We start from the raw sequence: 18,689 nt of genomic DNA, 5'->3' as shown, positions 1-18,689 counted from the left end.
TTATTCATTTCCCTTAAGAGAAGAAACAGGGCAAAGAAAGGACATGGTAATGCAAATTATGTACAAGATGTCAGCAGGAATATACTTAATGGGCTTTTACACCGTATAGAATCCCTACAGTGCCAAAGGAGGCCATTTGGCCTATTGAGTGCATTGACAGCAGTCCCACCCAGGCCCTATTTCCTTAACTTCACGTATTTACCCTGCAAGCCCCTGACACTAAGGGACAATTTGGCATGGCTCATCCATCTAACCTGCACATCTTTGGAGTATGGGAGGAAACCAGACCATCCGGAGGAAGCCCACACAGACACGAGAACGTGCAAACGGCACCCAAACAGTTACGCAAGACCTGAATTTAACCTGGGTCTCTGGCACTGAGGGGCAGCAGTGCTAACCACTGTGCTACCATGCTGCCCATATCTTGTGCTGCAAGTTTGTTTTGCTCACTGTGCATTGCTTGCTTTATATCTGCTAGTTGCCAATACTTTTGAAACCACCAGATGGACATTGGATTGTATTTTCACAATAAAAAAAAATCATTCAAGGGATGTGGGCTTTGTTTCCTAGGCCGGCATTCATTGTCCACCTCTAATTGACCTGGAGAAGGTGGTGGTGAGCTGCCTTCTTGAACCATTGCAGTTCAGGAGGTCCACTGTGGGTGCACCCACAGTGTTTGGGTATTGCTAATTTAAACAAAGTTGGTTGCTAGAGCTAGTGAGGTGTTTGCATCTCTATCAGGAGGTCTGTGGGACTAATGATGAGGTGAAAAAAGGTGTCTTGGAACTGGCACTACAGACAACCGTTTAGAGATCTAAGGAAAGAACCCGGTCAAACATACATAGAAGTTGAAAGGATCGAACAAAGTAATTTTGAAATTGGATAAGGCCTTTGAAAATGGATGATGCTGTGAGAGAAATGGCTATTCTGGAGGAGTTTAAACATTTACTTCCAGAAGCAGCAAGAACTCATGTGGAAGAGCAGAGGGTTAAAACTGTGAGGTCAGCAGCAGAAACGGCAGATGATAATGAATTAGTTCAAAAATCAAAGTTTGGTTTCTGATCTCAGTTTTAGTCTGTGAGGGACAGAAACTATGGAAAAAAGAAAACCTCAGGTGATAAAGGAAATCTCATGAGGGATAACAAAAACAGTGTACCTCAGGTTAAAAAGGAAGCACTGGAGAGTGGAAGAGAAATAAAAAGCCACAGATGCTTTCACTGTAATAATGTAGGATGCACAAAGTCGCAATGCTGGTAATTTAAGAAAAGCACTGGAAAGACAGACATGGTAAAACAGGAAAAGCCAGTGGGTTTTGTTAAAGTGGTAAAGAAAACCCCAGTTAAATTTAAAGAGATGCAAAAGAATGTACAGTCTGGTCAGGGTTGATTGATAAGAAGGTGCCAGATATCTTTAAATAATTTACTCGCATGGGTAAAGTTTACTCATGTACCAGGAAGCGTAGTTAAAGGGATATGGGAGCTATTCACTCTTTGACGGTGAGGGATGAGGAGTTATGTAGTTTGGAAGGAGTATTGCAAGAAAAGGTGGTAATTTGTGGAATTCAGGGTGAAAAGAATAATGTTCTATGATATAAGGTGAGGTCGGAGAGTCCAATGAAAAGTGGTGATTTGGTAGTAGGAGTAATAGGGAAATTATCTCGTCTAGGGATACAGTTTATCTTGGGTAATGATATATCTAGATCACAGGTCTTGCTTATGTAGTTGAAAATTAAACAACTGAGTTGTTAAAGGATGCATATCCTGACATTTTCCTGATTGTGCAGTAACAAGGTCACAAAGTTGCAGGTTAAGACAAGAGGAGCAATCAAAGAGTAAAGATAAATGAAGTTGAAGTTCAATTATCAGGAACCATTTTTGACCAGATGGTTGAAGAAGAACAAGAACAGGTAGAGGATGAAGTGGATATTTTTAGTTCAGGAAAGTCAGCAGATTTACGACAGAAAGATGCAACTATTTTATCTCTATCAGAAAGTATACGTTGAAGAAACTGAGTGTGCATGGAAATGTTATTACCTTAAAAATGATATCTGAATGAGGCAATGGAAACCTGTACATATTTATGCACAAGAAACATTCATCAAGTGGTATTGCCAGTAGGATATAGAGAGGACGTGTTGCAGGTGGCACATGAGATACTGGGATGTTGACATTTGGTAGTAAGGAAAATGCAAGCTAAAATACAAAGATATTTTTATTGGCCTGGGCTGCATAAAGATGTGGTTGAAGTTTGCTGGTCATGTCACATATGTCAGGTAATAGGGGAAACCTCAAGCAGTACTGAAATCAGCAACCTTAATACCCATTCCAGCATTGGGGAACCTTTTACAAGGGTCTTAATTGCTTGTGTAAGACATCTCCCTAAAACGAAAAGTATGAATCAATATCTATTTACCATATGGATGAGTCTACTAGATTTCCAGAGGCCGTTCCATTACGCAATATTACAGCTAAAAGGATTGGAGTGGAGTTGCTTATTTTTTTTACTAGATATGGACTACCCACAGAAATACAAAGTTATTCAAGGAGGTTATGGATAGCTTAGGAATTAAACAATTTAAAATCAACTGTGTACCATACAGAATTCCAAAGATGCCACTCTGGCATCAAACTTTAAAGATAGTGTTGAGGGCTTATTGTCAAACGTTTCCAGGGGATTGGGATAAAGGAATTCCATTTGTACTTTTTACAATTAGGGATGTACCTAAAGAATCAACTAAATTCAGTCCATTTGAATAGATTTTTGGTCATGAAGTATGAGGTCCATTAAATTGATTAAAGAGAAATTGGTGAGTCTGAGACATAATTATTGGATACTGTGTCAGATTTTAGAGAAAGATTGAATAGAATGGGTGAGTTGGCTATACAACATAAGTGGCCGAGCATGTGATGAAACAGGAAATGGGTAAGAAATCAAAAATTTGTAGCTTCACTAGTGGAGATAAAGTCTTAGTATTATACTGGTGGTAGACAAACCTTTAAAAGTAAGGCTTAGTGGGCTTATCAAATTGAAAGGAAATTGACTGGTGAATTATTTGATAAGAACATCAGATAAGAACATAAGAACATAAGAAATAGGAGCAGGAGTAGGCCATCTGGCCCTTCGAGCCTGCCCCGCCATTCAATAAGATCATGGCTGATCTGTCGTGGCTCAGTTCCACTTTCCCGCCCTCTCCCCATAACCCTTAATCCCCTCTCTTATCAAAAACCCATCAACCCGCTTCTTGAAAATATTTAGCGAGGCAGCCTCCACCACTTCAACGGGTAGAGAATTCCAGAGATTCACCACCCTTTGAGTGAAGAAGTTCCTCCTCAACTCCGTTCTAAAACGCCCCCCCTTTATCTTGAGGCTGTGCCCCCTAGTCCTACTGTCTTTTTTCAGTGGGAAGAGTCTCTCCACCTCTATGCTATCCATCCCATTCATCATCTTATACGTCTCAATGAGATCTCCCCTCATTCTTCTAAACTCTAACGAGTACAAGCCTAGTTTATTCAGCCTCTCCTCATAGTTCAACCCCCTCAACTTCGGTATCAGCCTAGGAAACCTCCTCTGCACTCCCTCCAAGGCCAAAATATCTTTGCGCAGGTGCGGCGCCCAAAACTGCACACAGTACTCCAGCTGCGGCCTCACCAATGCCCTATACAGCTGCAGCAAGACCTCCCTACTTTTATATTCAATCCCCTTTGCTATGAAGGCCAGCATCCCATTCGCCTTCCTGACCACCTGCTGCACCTGCAAGCTGGGTTTTTGCGACTCATGCACAAGGACCCCGAGGTCCCTCTGCACCGTCGCCTGCTGCAGTTTTTCACCCCGTAAGTAATAGTCCTTCCTACCATTCTTCCTACCAAAGTGGACCACCTCACACTTGCCAACATTAAATTCCATTTGCCATTTCCTGGCCCATTCGCCCAGTCTATCTAGATCCTTCTGCAGACTCTCCACACCCTCCGCACAATTTGCCGTTCCCCCAATCTTGGTGTCATCCGCAAATTTCGACACCCTACACTCGGTTCCCTCCTCCAGATCATCTATATAAATGGTAAAAAGCTGAGGCCCCAGCACTGACCCCTGGGGCACTCCACTAGTCACCATCCGCCAATCCGAATAGCACCCGTTGACCCCCACTCTCTGCCTCCTATTTGACAACCAATCCTCTATCCACGCTAACACCCTACCCCCAACTCCAAGTCCCCTGACCTTCTGCAATAACCTCTTATGAGGTACTTTGTCAAACGCCTTCTGAAAATCCAGAAAGACCACATCCACCGGCTCTCCTCTATCGACCGCCCTAGACACATCCTCATAGAACTCCAGTAAATTTGTCAGACACGACTTCCCTTTAATGAAACCGTGCTGCATCTGCTCTATCAAGCAATTGCCTTCAAGATGCCTCGCAATTTCCTCCTTAATGACGGATTCTAACATTTTACCTACCACAGACGTTAAACTAACCGGCCTATAATTCCCTGCCTTTTGCCTGGCACCCTTCCTAAACAACGGCGTAACATTAGCCGTTTTCCAATCTTCCGGCACTTCCCCGGAATCCAGCGACGTCTGGAAAATAACCACCAATGCATCCACTATAACCTCCGCCATTTCTTTCAGAACCCTCGGATGCATTCCATCCAGTCCTGGGGACTTGTCCACAATCAGCCCCTCCAGTCTGTCGAGCACCGCCTCTCTAGTAACAGTAATGTCATTAAGACCCTCCAGTCCTACCACCTTTCCATCGCTAACACCCGAAGGAAAATTCACAGAGTATGTCATATGAATATGCTAAAGAGGTATTTTGATGGGAAAAGAAAGCAGAAGCAGGATGTGTTGGTGGTTACAACTCAGGGTGAAGAACCAAATCCAGATGATTCTGAATTTGACATTCCTCAAATTAAATTGGATAATGAGGAAGTTATCAGAAAGTGGAATAAATTATTGTGTTAACTTCTGGAGGAAGATCAAAATGATTTGAAAGAGTTATTAAAATTGCATGGAGAGATCTGTGGGAATAAACTGGGAAGTACTAAAGTAATTATGAATGAGGTAGTTGTAGACAACGCTGTTTCAATTAAGCAACATCTTGTAGGCTTAACTCTCGAAAGCTGAATGGCCCTGAATATACACATGTAAAGTTTTATCCTCCTGATCCTGCCTAGCTCAGTGAGTACATTGCCAGAGCTATTTTATCATTGTAACTACAGAATTGAGCTCGGACTTGGAATTAAAGCAGGATTAAGGACTGAAGGAGAATTTTGGAAAGGAACGACGAAACAGTTAAACAACAGCAACGTGTCATGAATTTGATGAGAAAAGAAGGAATGTTCAATGGTGGAAGTCAAGGACTGAAATGAACTATCTTGCTGTTATGTTTGCATGTTTTGATTTTATAAAATGTATGTATATCCATTGTAGAGTATTAGTAGCGTGAAATAAACCTGTTTTGAAAAATTAAGCCATCTTTGAATTTTGATGGTTCATTTTCTTTCTCAAAGAGGGAGATGTGATGGTACTGTGCCTTTAAGAAATGTATTTTAATCATGTTTGTCTCTAGGATTTTGTCATCACCATGTTGTCTGCAACTGGTGCCGTTTTGTTACTGAAACAATATAATGGACATCATGCTGAATGCTGACTTTATTCTGAAATAATGCAAGGTCCTGTGGTTTTTAATGTCCCTTGGCAATGCTGAGTGAGCTTGATTGAGGATGATTGACAGGTTAGGTGATATGCATAGGGACAGCTTTTTTTTCCACAGAGTATTCCAAGCTTTTAGTTTGTTTTTTTCACCTCGGTTGTTGCTGGAAGCTGGTGCTTGAAAGCAGTCTCTCTCTCTCTCTCTCTCTCTCTCTTTTTCCCCCCCGCCTCCCCCCTCCAGAGGCTTTCTGTATGTTCTAAGACTGGGAAGCCTCAGAGATTTGACCCAACATTCAAAAGACCGATTCACATAAGCGTTAAAAGCTGTAAATCCAGCATCACGTGAGCACGCTTGCTATTTGTGCTATATCTGAAGAAGGATGTTTGTCTATGGGATGTTGTTTAACTTAGAACAGCAGAGATAACTAGCTGTCAGGAGTTATACTGTTATGTTTAAGTTTTGTAATTGGTAAATGTTATGCTAATTATTTTTGTTATATTTTAACTGTGTTCTTAAATAAACTTTGATAAAAGCTTCCTAGTAGGTCGCTTGAATCATACCTGGGGTGAAATGCCTTATGCTCACCCATGCCAAAATCAAATGTAAAACATAGGCACTAGGCCAACTTCATAAAACACCTTGGAGTTACTGGCCTGGGTCTTAACAACTATGAAACATTGTGAATATAAATATTATTTGAACAATTCTTATAATGAAATAACAGCCTGTTTGCATTACTAGATGAAATCATTTTTAATACAAAATGTCTTCTTCAGGCGATGGAGCTACTGCTCATTTGGAAACTGGTGGGTTTATCAGAAGTCACCCTGGTGTAACTCATCCTGATATTCAGTTCCACTTTTTGCCGTCACAGGTGATTGATCATGGGAGGGTCTCACCTAACAGGGAGGCTTTTCAGGTGAGGTCTTTTTCTGGAATTTTCTAAAGATTACAAGCTGAAACAATTAAACATAGTCTGAAAATTTAAAGAAAATATAACCTTTCTTCAACTCACTTGGCATTGATATTATTAAGTTGTACTTTACAGCCACAAAACCGTGTTCTTTTACGATGCATATGAAATATAGCAATGAGAGCATTGCAGTGACTTATGGTTATTAATACTGCAACTTGTAAAGTGTTTAAAATGATTATTGGCAAAATTCTATTGAGTCCTTAATAGCTGCAGTAAGAGTAATTTTAAAACTAAAAGGTTGCAATTAAGTTTGTATTCAGCTGGTCACCATGAACTACTTGAAGTTTTCTGTTGTGGCAAATTATGTCAGTAGTATGACTAGTATAAAATGGAGATGCATATATTTCTCCCAGTCATAATTTTATTTAATATTTCGCTGAAGTGTTTGTGTGTTCATAAGTCGATTGTAAATCAGAATAAGAGCTTTGGACATTCCCTAAATTTAGAAAAGACATACTGATTTAATTTTAATGTAGGTTTAAAAATAGAATTAAAATGTAATTTTTCCATTGTAACTGGCAGCACTAAGAAAGTCTATATGGCATTCTTTGGATAATGATCAAGTTTACAGTATTTTTAGTTTGGTGAATTATTGATTGTGTTCCATGAGGAAAATCATGTAAATATTTGCTCCTTTGTGAAACTTTTTATTTGGATTCTGCCTTTTGTTCTTTTCCATTACCAGAGCTAGAATTTCTGAGGGAGGAGAGAGTGTGAAATTGCTGGTTGGCTAGAATTCTCTCTGGGCTCCTATCCACTTTGACCCCTGATGTTAAACTGGACTAGACAGAACCTTGGACAGGAAGCTCAACATTGCCTCAGTTAAGGCTCTTAAAGTGGCCAATTAATGGACACCTAAGGGCCATTTCGTCCCAGCCTCAACTGTTAGGCTGGTTGGCAGACTGTAGCATCATGGTGGGAACTCGGAAATAAAGATTTTGGGCAGGAAAGAGCACCCCGTCCCCATCAGAAGCCTGACTGACTGATTGATTGCAACTGATCCCACCCTATCCACTTAATGCGCAGTGATCTCCGGACTTCCTTCCGATCTATTCTCCGAGACCCCCACTGATCACCAGTCTCTCTATCCACAAACCACCCACCCCCGCCTCTCCCCACTCTGAGCGTGAGGGAAGGATGTGTTATTGGTGGAATCATGCTGGAGTTTTAAAGTAAAGTTTATTTATTAGTCACAAGTAAGGTTTACATTAACACTACAATGAAGTTATCGTGATATTCCCCCAGTCACCACATTCTGGCACCTGTTTGGGCCAATGCACCTAACCAGCATGTCTTTCAGAATGTGGGAGGAACCCGGAGGAAACCCATACAGACACAGGGAAAACATGCAAACTCCACACAGTCACCCAAGCTGGGAATCGAACCTGGGTCCCTGGTGCTGTGAGGCAGTAGTGCTAACCACTGTGCCACCCTAAGGTTAGAGGAAATGGCAGAGGAGGATCCTTTGAATGTGGAGGCTGGTGTAGTGAAAATTGAGGACAAAGAGTGCCCTGTCTTGTTTCCAAGAGGGAGGGGAAGGGGTGAGGACAGAAGTATGGGAGTTGGGTTGGACACAGTTGAGGACCTTGTCAACATGGTGGGATGGAAGGAACCTCGGTTGAGGAAAAAGGCAGATGTGTCAGAAGCGATGTTTTCGAAGGTGGCATCATCGGAACAGATGCAGCAGGGGAGAAATTGGGACAGTGGGATGGTGTTATTACAGGGAGCTGCAGTCAAGGTAGCTGTAGGAATTGGTGGGTTTGTGATGAATATTGGTGGTCAGTCTATCACCAGAATTGGAGACATGGCGGTCAAGGAAGCTAAGGGAAGTTTCAGAGATGGATCATGTGAAGGTGAGAGAGGGGTGGAAATTGGAACCAAAATCGATAAATATTTCCACATCCAGACGAAAGCATGAGTGGCACTACTGTAGTCATTGATGTAATGGGAAAAGAGTCATTGGAGAGGGCCTGAGTAGGACCGTAACAAGGAATGGTTCACATACCCCACAAAAAGACAGGCATCGCTGGGGCGCATGGCCGCACCTTCACTTTGCAGAAGTGAGGCAGGTTCAAGGAGAAACTGTTGAGTGAGAGAACAAGTTCAGCCAGGTGGAGGAGAATGGTGGTGGACAGGGGATTGTTCAGGCCTCTGCTGAAGGAAAGCCCTGAGACCCACCTGTGGGAGATGGAGGTTGAGAGAGATTAGATGTCCATAGTGAAGAGGAGGTGGTTTGGCTAGGAAGCTGGATATTGTTGATGTGCCGTAGGGCATTAGAGGAATTGTGGATGTAGGTGGGAAGAGAAGTGAGGGTAGTGTCAAGGTAGGAGGAAGTGAGTTCAGTGGGGCAGGAACAGGCTGTTACAATGGATCGACTGAGATGATCCTGTTTGTGGATTTTGGGAGGGAAGAAGAAGCAGGCTTTGTGGGGTTGGGGGATTGTTGAGGTTGAAAGCTGTAGAGGGAAGATCTCATTGAAAGCTGTAGAGAGAAGATCTCCAGAGGTGATCAGGTCAGTAACAGTCCTGGAAACAATGGCTTGGTATTCAGTGATGGGTCATGGTCCAGGGGGAGGTAGGAGGAAGTGTCTGGGAGTTGGCACTCAGCGTCTGCAAGGTAAAGGTCAATACATCAAACAACAACACGCTACCCTTGTCTGGAGGTTTGATTGCAAAGTTACAGTTGGATTTGAGAGAAAAGAGCACAGTAAATTCAAAAGTAGACAGGTTGGACTTGATGTGAGGAGGAGAGAAATTGTGACAGCCAGTGTCATGCCGATGATTCTCAGTAAAAAGATCAATAACAGATAGAGGGCGAGAGGGAGGAGTCTAGGTTAGGAAAGAAGACTGGAGGCGGATCTGTTGAAAAGGCAGGATGAGAAGATTCCTGCCTAAAGAAGTGAGCATGGAGACAAAAGTGATGAAAAAAGAGTTCAACATCGCGCCAAGCCCGAAATTCATTGAGGTGAGGGTGTAAGGGAATAAAACTGAGTCCTTCACTGAAGATTCAGCACCAGAGAGGGCAAGTCAGATGGTACAGCCAATACATGACAAGGCCTGGATTAGGAGGAGGAGTGGGGTCAGAGAGATGGAAAGGTGTGGAGGGGCCCGGATGGGCATTGACATCTAAGCTACTGGAGCTTGTGTTCCTTAACACCTGAAAGGAAGTGAAAAAGCTTCTTGTAAAGGCATGGGATGAGACAAAGAATTAAATGAAACTGGGGACATATGAACATAATAAGAACATAAGGAATAGGAGCAGGAGTAGGCCATCTAGCCCTTCGAGCCTGCCCCGCCATTCAATAAGATCATGGCTGATCTGTCGCTGCTCAGTTCCACATTCCCGCCCTCTCCCCATAACCCTTAATCCCCTCTCTTATCAAAAACCCATCAACCCGCGTCTTAAAAATATTTAGCGAGGCAGCCTCCACCACTTCAACGGGCAGAGAATTCCAGAGATTCACCACCCTTTGAGTGAAGAAGTTCCTCCTCAACTCCGTTCTAAACCGCCCCCCTTTTATCTTGAGGCTGTGCCCCCTAGTCCTACTGTCTTTTTTGAGCGGGACATCCGAGACAAAGCTTGATTGGCACCCCATCGACAAACTTTCACTCCCTCTACTACCCGACGGACAGTAGCAGCAGTATGCACCATCAGTAAGAGGCATTGCAGGAACTCAGCAAGGCTCCTTCAAAGTCATCTTCCAAATACCTGATTGCTACATCTAGCAGGGTAAGGATAGCAGATGCCCAGGAGCACCACTCCCTGGAATTTCCCCTCCAACTCATACATTACCCCCCCGACTCAGAAACATATCACCGTTCCTTTAATGTTGCTGGGTCAGAATCCTGGAACTCCGTCCCCTAACATCACAATGGGTGTACGAACACCTCAGGAGCTACAGCAGTTCAAGAAGTCAGCTCACCACCATCCTCTCGAGGGCAGTTGGAGATGGGCAATAAATGCTGGCCATGTTGATGACACTCTTATCTCATAAAAGAATAAACAGAACGTTACCTCTGTGTTTTTGGAGCAAGTACATAACACTTGGAACTTGTTCAACTTGTTCATTGCCCGCATTTCAGAAATGATGCATAATGATTAACTCATTCTATCTGAATTTAGTCATATTGTTTTGGAACAATTCCAAGTTTAAAACATGAATTTTCATCTCTGAAAATAATATGTAAACAGTACAATGAGTTGTAGTGAAAGATCTGTACAAAGATCATTCTGATTGAAGTTTTTTGTAGAGTTCAAATGTCCCACATTTAACTTGAAAGGAAGTTGAGCAGTTGGACTTTAGCAGCTGCAAAAGGAAAACACCCATGAATTGCAACTGCAGCCAAGTATTGTTGTAAATATCTGTCTGGTTCCAAACTAATTGAACACTATCCTTTCTTTTCCTTTGATTGTTTCCTAGATAACGAAAAGATTTTGTTTGAAAGACTGCATATATTAAGCTAACAAAACAGTAAACTTTAAAATGGAAATACAGGATATACTCCATTGAGTGTAATTAAGGCCAGTCATTTTTAAACAAGGAAAAAACATAACGTGGAATCCCTACAATGCAGAAGGTGGCCATTGTGCCCATCGAGTCTGCACTGACTCTCTAACAGAGCATCTAGGCCCATTCCCTCACTCCTATGCTCGTAATCTCACAGATTCACCGTGGCTAATCCGCCTAACCTACATATGCTTGGACACTTGAGGGATAATTTAACATGACCGTCTTATCTGCATATCTTTGGATTGTGGGAGGAAACCATAGCACCCGGAGGAAACCCATGCAGACACGAGAAGAACATGCAAACTCCAGACAGATGGTCTCCCAAGGATGGAATTGAACCTGGGTCCCTGGAGCTGTGAGACTAACTGCTTTCCAGCTCTTTGCTCAGCAGCTGGAAGAGAACTACCTCCCCACTCCCCCTTGCAGATGGAAGGATATGTTTGGGGAGCACAGAGAAGAGAATCATAGAATCTCTACAGTGCAGGAGGAGGCCATTTGATCATTGAGGCTGCGCCAATCCCATCCAGGCCCTATCCCTGTAACCTCACACATTTACCCTGCCAGACCCCTTAACACTAAAGGGCAATTTAGCATGGTCAATCAACCTAACTCTCATATCTTTGGAGTGAGGGAGGAAACTGGAGCACCCGGAGTAAACCCAAGCAGACACAATGAGAACATGCAAACTTCACACACCCGAGGCCAGAATTGAATGGGTCCTTGATGCTGTGAGGCAGCAGTGCTAACTATTGTACAGCCCCACGTGTCAGCTATCCCATATTGCCACATTGGTGGCCTCCCAGTCACCCCTGTTGCTGACAATCTCAGCAACAATTCACTCCCATTTCCGACAGATCCAAAAACGAGTGTTAATGAGTTTTAAGTTTTTATCTTCTATTGGAGGTGAGAGAAAATTTATAAATCTAAAAGTCAAGGCCATAGAATAGTGTGGCAATTTTGATATGGATGAGCAGAGCAAGACTGAAAAGAGTAGAGATTTAATGATAATTAATAGGATTAAAAGCCAAAAATATTCTTCTTGGACCCTGATGGCCTATGTCCTAGGATTCTATAAGAAATAGCTGCAAAAATAGTGGATGCATTGGTTGTGAATTTTCAAATTTTCCTAGGTTCAGGAGAGGCCTCATAAGGTAGTAAAAGTAATACCACTATTCAAAAAAGGAGAGCAAAAATCGGGACCGCACACCAATCAATCTGGCATCAGTCATCGAGAAAATATGGAACTCATAAAGAACAAAGAACAACAACAACAGCCCAGGAAACAGGCCCTCCGGCCCAATGAGCCCACACCGCCATTTTAACATTACCAGTCCCCCCTCCACCCATGACCCTTACCTATGCTTATGGCATTCCACATTGAGGGAAAACTAATTTGGGACACTTTTTATTACCTCCAATCAGCCTAAGAGCACATCTTTGGGGTGGGGGAGGAAACCGGAGCACCCGAAGAAAACCCACGCAAGCACGGGGAGAATGCGCAAACTCCCACAGACACTGGCCCAAATCCATGTGTCTGCACAGCAAACAGTGATAATCACTGAGCTGTCATGTTGCCCAACATCCGGTCCAGTTTAAGCGTACACTAATGACATGAAGTACTAGGCTATTCTCGAACATCCAAGAGCAACCCTTGTACGACCCATCGCGTGTATGCCCCTCGTTGGACAACAAGGCGGACGGACTTAAAACCTGAGAATAAGAAAATGGGTTCAATATAATTTAGAAAGTCTTAATGCAATTAGAGTAAAATTGTTTTCTGGAAGGAAAATTTTATTTAACAATCAATTAGAGCTTTTGCATAGGCACCTAGCAAAGTAGATAAAGGGGAACCAGTGCGTGTTTGTATTTTGCGCAGGCATTTGGAACGATGCAACATAAAAGCTTTTATGCAAGAGAAAAGTTCATGGAACATTCAATATTTAGCACGGATAGATTGAAGGACAGCAAACAGAGTAGGAATAAGTAGGTCATTTTCATATTGCTAGCCTGTTATTGATGAGATACAGTAAGGATCAGAGACCATAGATGGTTAGAGTGTGATGCTAATGATGCCAAGGTTGCAGGTTCCATTGCTGGCTAATACAGAAAGATTTTTCCAAAAAGAATGGCATCTGGGTTTACAGATTGCTAGTCATCAATATTCAGGAAAGTTTTTAAAATGCCAGGTTGTTAATAGTTGTACTTCAAACTATCCATTTATTTCTAAAAGAGAGTTGAGGTCTCATGGATAACTGATTAGCATTTCTACCTGGGTATAGGAACCATGGCTTACATGTTTTTAATGATTCATGGGATGTGGGCGTCGCTGGACAGGCCAGCATTAATTGCCCATCTTGAGGGTGTTTGCATCAACCATTTTGCTGTGAATCTGGAGTCACATACAGGCGAGACCAGGTATGGAAAACAAATTTCCTTCCCTAAAGGACATTAGTGAACCAGGTGGGTTTTTATAACAATTGACATTAGACTTTTAATTCTAGATTTACATAGAAACATAGAACATTACAGCACAGTACAGGCCCTTCAGCCCTCAATATTGTGCTGAGCTATGTCCAATCCCAAGATCAAGTTATCCCCTCCCTATAATTCTGGAGCGCTCCATGTACCTATCCAATAACCGCTTGAAAGTTCCTAAAGTATCCGACTCCACTATCACAGCAGGCAGTCTATTCCACACCCCAACCACTCTGAGTGAAGAATCTACCTCCTATATGTCCCACCATGAACCTTATAGGTATGCCCCCTAGTAACAGCTACACTCACCCAAGAAAATAGTCTCTGCACGTCCACTCTGTCAATCCCTCTCATCATCTTATAAACCTCTATTAAGTTGCCTCTCATCCTCTTCTGCTCCAAAGAAAAAAGCCCCAGCTCCCTCAACCTTTCCTCATAAGACCTACCCTCCAAACCATGCAGCATCCTGGTAAATCTCCTTTGCACAGTTTCCAATGCTTCCACATCCTTCTTATGAGGTGACCAGAACTGCACACAAGATTCCAAATGTGGCCTCACCAATGTCCGGTATAGTTGCAGCATAACCCCATGGCTCTTAAACTCAAATCCCCTGTTAGTAAACGCTAATACACTATAAGCCTTCTTCACAGCTCTATCCACTTGAGTGGCAACCTTCAGAGATCTGTGGATATGAATCCCAAGATCTCTCTGTTCCTCCACATTCCTTAGAACCCTGCCATTGACCCTGTAATCTGCATTCAAGTTTGCCCTACCAAAATGAATCACCTCACATTTATCAGGGTTAAACTCCATCTGCCACTTTTCGGCCCAGCTCTGCATCCTATCAATGTCTCTTTACAGCCTGCAAGAGCCCCCCCACCTCATCCACTACTCCACCAATCTTGGTGTTGTCAGCAAATTTACTAACCCACCCTTCAGCTCCCTCCTCCAAATCATTGATAAAAATCATGAAAAGCAGAGGACCTAGCACTGACCCCTGTGGTACACTGCTGGTAACTGGCCTCCAGTCTGAAAATTTTCCCTCCATCACCACTCTCTGTCTTCTATGATACAGCCAGTTACTTATCCAATTGGCCAAATTTCCTTCTATCCTACATCTCCTCATCTTCTTCATAAGCCTACCATGGGGAACCTTATCAAATGCCTTACTAAAGTGCATGTATATGACATCAACAGCTCTACCTTCGTCCACACACTTAGTTACCTCCTCAAAGAATTCACTCAAATTTGTGAGGCAGGACTTACCCCTCACAAAACCGTGCTGACTATCCCGGATTAAACTGAACCTTTCCAAATGGTCATAAATCCTATCACTCAGGACCCTTTCCATTAACTTACCGACCACCAAAGTAAAACTAACTGGCCTATAATTACCAGGTCATTTCTATTTCCTTTCGTGAAAAGAGGAACAACATTTGCCACTATCCAGTCCTCTGGCACTATCCCTGTGGACAGTGAGGACCCAAAGATCAAAGCTAAAGGCTCTGCAATCTCATCCCTTGCCTCCCAAAGTACCCTAGGATGTATCCCAACTGGCCCAGAGGATTTATCCATCCTCGGGTTTTTCAAAATTGCTAATACATCTTCCCTCAGAACATCTACCTGCTCCATCCTATCAGCCTGTATCATGCACTCCTCCTTAAAAACATGGCCCCTCTCCTTAGTGAACACTGAAGAAAAGTGTTCATTCAACGCCTCACCTATCTCTTCTGACTCCATGCACAAGTTCCCACTACTATCCTTGACTGGCCCTAACCCCACCCTGGTCATTCTTTTATTTCTCACATGGGGTTTTCTTTTACCCGACCCACCAAGGACTTCTCATGCCCCCTCCTAGCTCTCCTAAGTCTTTTCTTTGACTCATTCCTAGCTACCTTGCCACACTCAAGTGACCCAACTGACCCTGGTTTTTTCATCCTTACGTACACTTCCTTTTTCCTCTTGGAAAGGCATTCAACCTCCTTTGTGAACCATGGTTCCCTCACTCGGCCATTTCCTCCCTGCCTGCCAGGGACATACCTATCAAGGACACGTGGTATTTGTTCCTTGAAAAAGCTCCACTTTTCGTTTGTGCCCATAACTGACAGTTTCTGCTCCCATCTTATGCTCCCTAATTCTTGCCTAATTGCATCATAATTACCCCTGCCCCAATTTATAAACTTTGCCCTGTCGTGTGACCCTATCCCTCTCCATTGCAATAATGAAGGACACCAAATTGTGGTCACTATCTCCAAAGTGCTCTCCCACAAACAAATTTAACATTTGGCCCGGTTCATTACCCAGTACCAAGTCCAATGTGGCCCCACCTCTTGTTGGCTTATCCACATATCGTTCAGGAATCTCTCCTGCACACACTACAAAAAGTGTCTTATCCAAACTATTCAATCTATAAAGGTTCCAATCGATATTTGGAAAGTTAAAGTCACCCATGATAACCACCCTGTGACCTCCACACCAATCCATATTCTGTTTTGCCATTTCCTCCTCCACATCTCTATTACTATTTGGGGGCCTATAGAAAACTCCTAACAACGTGACCGCTCCTTTCTTATTTCTAACTTCAGCCCAGTAGGCAGATCACCCTCAAAATGCCTTTCAGCAGCCGTTAAACTATCCTTGATTAACAATGCTACTCCTCCTCTTTTACCGCCTTCCCTACTCTTACTGAAACATCTATACCCCGGAACTGACAACAACCATTCTTGTCCCTGTTCTAACCATGTCTCTGTAATGACCACAACATCATAGTCCCAAGTACCAATCCACACTCCAAGTTCACCTACCTTTATTCCTGATGCTCCTTGCATTGAAGTAGATACACTTCAGTCCACCATCCTGTCTGCCTGTACACTCCTGCGACCTTGGTACCTTCCTCAGTACCTCGCAATCCTCAACACTAGCTTTTGGACTATATCTCATTTCCCCAACCCCCTGACAAATTAGTTTAACCCCCTCCCCCCGAAGAGCAGATGCAAATTTCCCTCCCAGGATATTCGTGCCCCTATTTGTATTGAATTCAGATTTCACCATCTGCCCCGGTGGGAATTAAACCCTGGGTTCCTGGATTACTAGTCCAGTGCCGATACCACAACCCCACTGCTTCCCCGTGCCATGGAGATGGAATTTAAGAGGGATTAGAGCCCATAGGGAACTATCGTGCAGTCAGGTTACAAGCTTCTCTTTCAATAAAATAAACAATTAATCTTCCAGGATCTGAGAGAAGGCAGCTAGAGTCCTGGGGGAAGTATTTTCCCATTCCGCCTGCCACGAGAATCGTAGTGGGCGAGGGGCAGAGCTCGGAAAGATCAGTTGACCTCAGGAGGGATTCTCCAGTTTTGGAGCAAGCGCAGCTGAAAAATCCCGTCCCAAGAGTCTCAATATTTCACTGCTCAGGAATGCGGGCAGAAGTTCACCCTCAAGTTGAAAAGGCCAAACTCATGAAGATTTGAAAGGAGGCTAGAGGATTGTGCCTGAGGATCTCCAGGAGGAGGCGTCACTGAGGAAGACAGTTCTGTGTTAAAAATGGTCAGGCTGGGAAGGGAAAGGAAAGGAATGGATGTAAACCATCGGGAGCTAAGAATAGCTTTGGTTTGGGTTAGGGAAAATCAAATGCCCATTTAAAGGAGCAGTGTGAAGTATATCTGATAAGTGGGTTTTTGTATTAAAAGTAAAAGAGGAAAGTTTAGTTCTATAGTTTGAGTTGCCTACAGTAGTGTTTAGTCAAAATGATTTTAGTCAGTTGTTGTAATCTTCTTGTTTAACCTTTTCAGCTAACAACTGGAAGTTTGACTTTTTAAAAGTTATCATCATCTACAGGATTTATAACAATTACAATAAAAGTGAACAACATTTTAATTCTGTCACAACTGACCTTATTGAATTTTCTTTTTTAACTGTCAGTGCTGATGATGGGATTAAAGATATTGATTTGAAAACATAATGAGTGCAATGGTTACTAAATTCTGAGAAGGCAAAGAAAGATTAAATCAAAATAGAGCAGCAGATAAGTGTAGTTGTGGGGGTTAAGATCAGTGTCAATTAGGTTAACATTGAATAGAAGATGGATTAAAAGCATGACATTGTTACGGTTTGATGCACAGCACAGTGGTTCCCTGACATGAACTGAGGCATAGAAATCTTTGAGCGCTATTCCCTCATCCATGGAACTAAAATGAAAAGAAAATAAAACAAAGTACAAACAGGGTAATGAGTTTGTCTAATCTGTGGAAAGCTAACACAACTTTCATTCAAGACTTGCCACACTATTGGAAAACCTGGGGAATGGATGAAAGTTATTTTTGGGACTGGCCAAATATTATGGAAGTAGATTATCATTTTGTCACCATCCTGTTAATGTTCAAAAAGGAGATTGTTTGCAGGACTAAAATTGTGTCGGGACTTGACTCAGGGATTTACCATTGAAAGTCCAATTTTAAGCAGAAAGTTAAAGTTCCACTTTCTTCTGAAGGTATTGTAAATGATTATATTTGACACTGTATTAAGTTTAACTTATATTTTGTACAGCACAAATTGAAGCTTTAAAGAAATAGAATTATAGGATGATGTACACCACAAAATTGATCCCTTTTTTTCATTGGACATTTGTTAGGTTCATGTGGGCCCAATGAGACCCACAAGTGTTGGTTGGCTGAAGCTGAAGAGTGCAAACCCTAAAGACCATCCAATTATTGAACCAAACTACTTATCCACTGGTGGGTTTTTTTTCCTATTTTACAGTGATAGCTTACTATTCTTATACATTTGTGTAATGCTTCAACAAATATGCTGATGTGGCATAATCTTTTTTGGAAGAAAAAAGACTGATTTTGTTTGAAAATAGCCAGCATTATATTGTGATTGCCCAGTATTAGCTAGCTTCAATGGGCGGAATTTTATACGTCCTTTTGGGATGGTTTGGGAGACAGAAAGGCTGGCAAGATCCCGCAATGAAGGGGCCTGGCATCTTGCTGCCTCTGTGCATCTTGCTAGTGGTGATGAAGTTGACAGAGAGCACATGAAACCTGGATACCTCCAGAAAGCTCCAGGGAGAGGACTCTAAC

General features: G+C 42.6%; 1 protein-coding gene across 3 annotated transcripts in view; it reads left to right on the top strand.

Moving 5' to 3' along the window:
• chdh (choline dehydrogenase) overlaps positions 1-18,689 on the top strand; it is a 46,184-nt gene that overhangs the window by 26,194 nt on the left and 1,301 nt on the right. For all 3 annotated transcript variants that reach the window (XM_080182551.1, XM_080182559.1, XM_080182565.1), the window contains exons 6-7: positions 6,424-6,566; positions 18,239-18,341. In XM_080182551.1, the coding sequence (XP_080038677.1) occupies positions 6,424-6,566; positions 18,239-18,341 (246 nt within the window). The remainder of the gene's footprint in view (positions 1-6,423; positions 6,567-18,238; positions 18,342-18,689) is intronic.

Source organism: Carcharhinus amblyrhynchos, chromosome 3 (genome assembly GCF_965287045.1).
Source record: "Carcharhinus amblyrhynchos chromosome 3, sCarAmb.v2.hapA, whole genome shotgun sequence".
Lineage (NCBI taxonomy): Eukaryota > Metazoa > Chordata > Chondrichthyes > Carcharhiniformes > Carcharhinidae > Carcharhinus > Carcharhinus amblyrhynchos.
The sequence above is the reverse complement of the archived record's forward strand: the minus strand, read 5'-3'. Positions and strand labels throughout refer to the sequence as shown.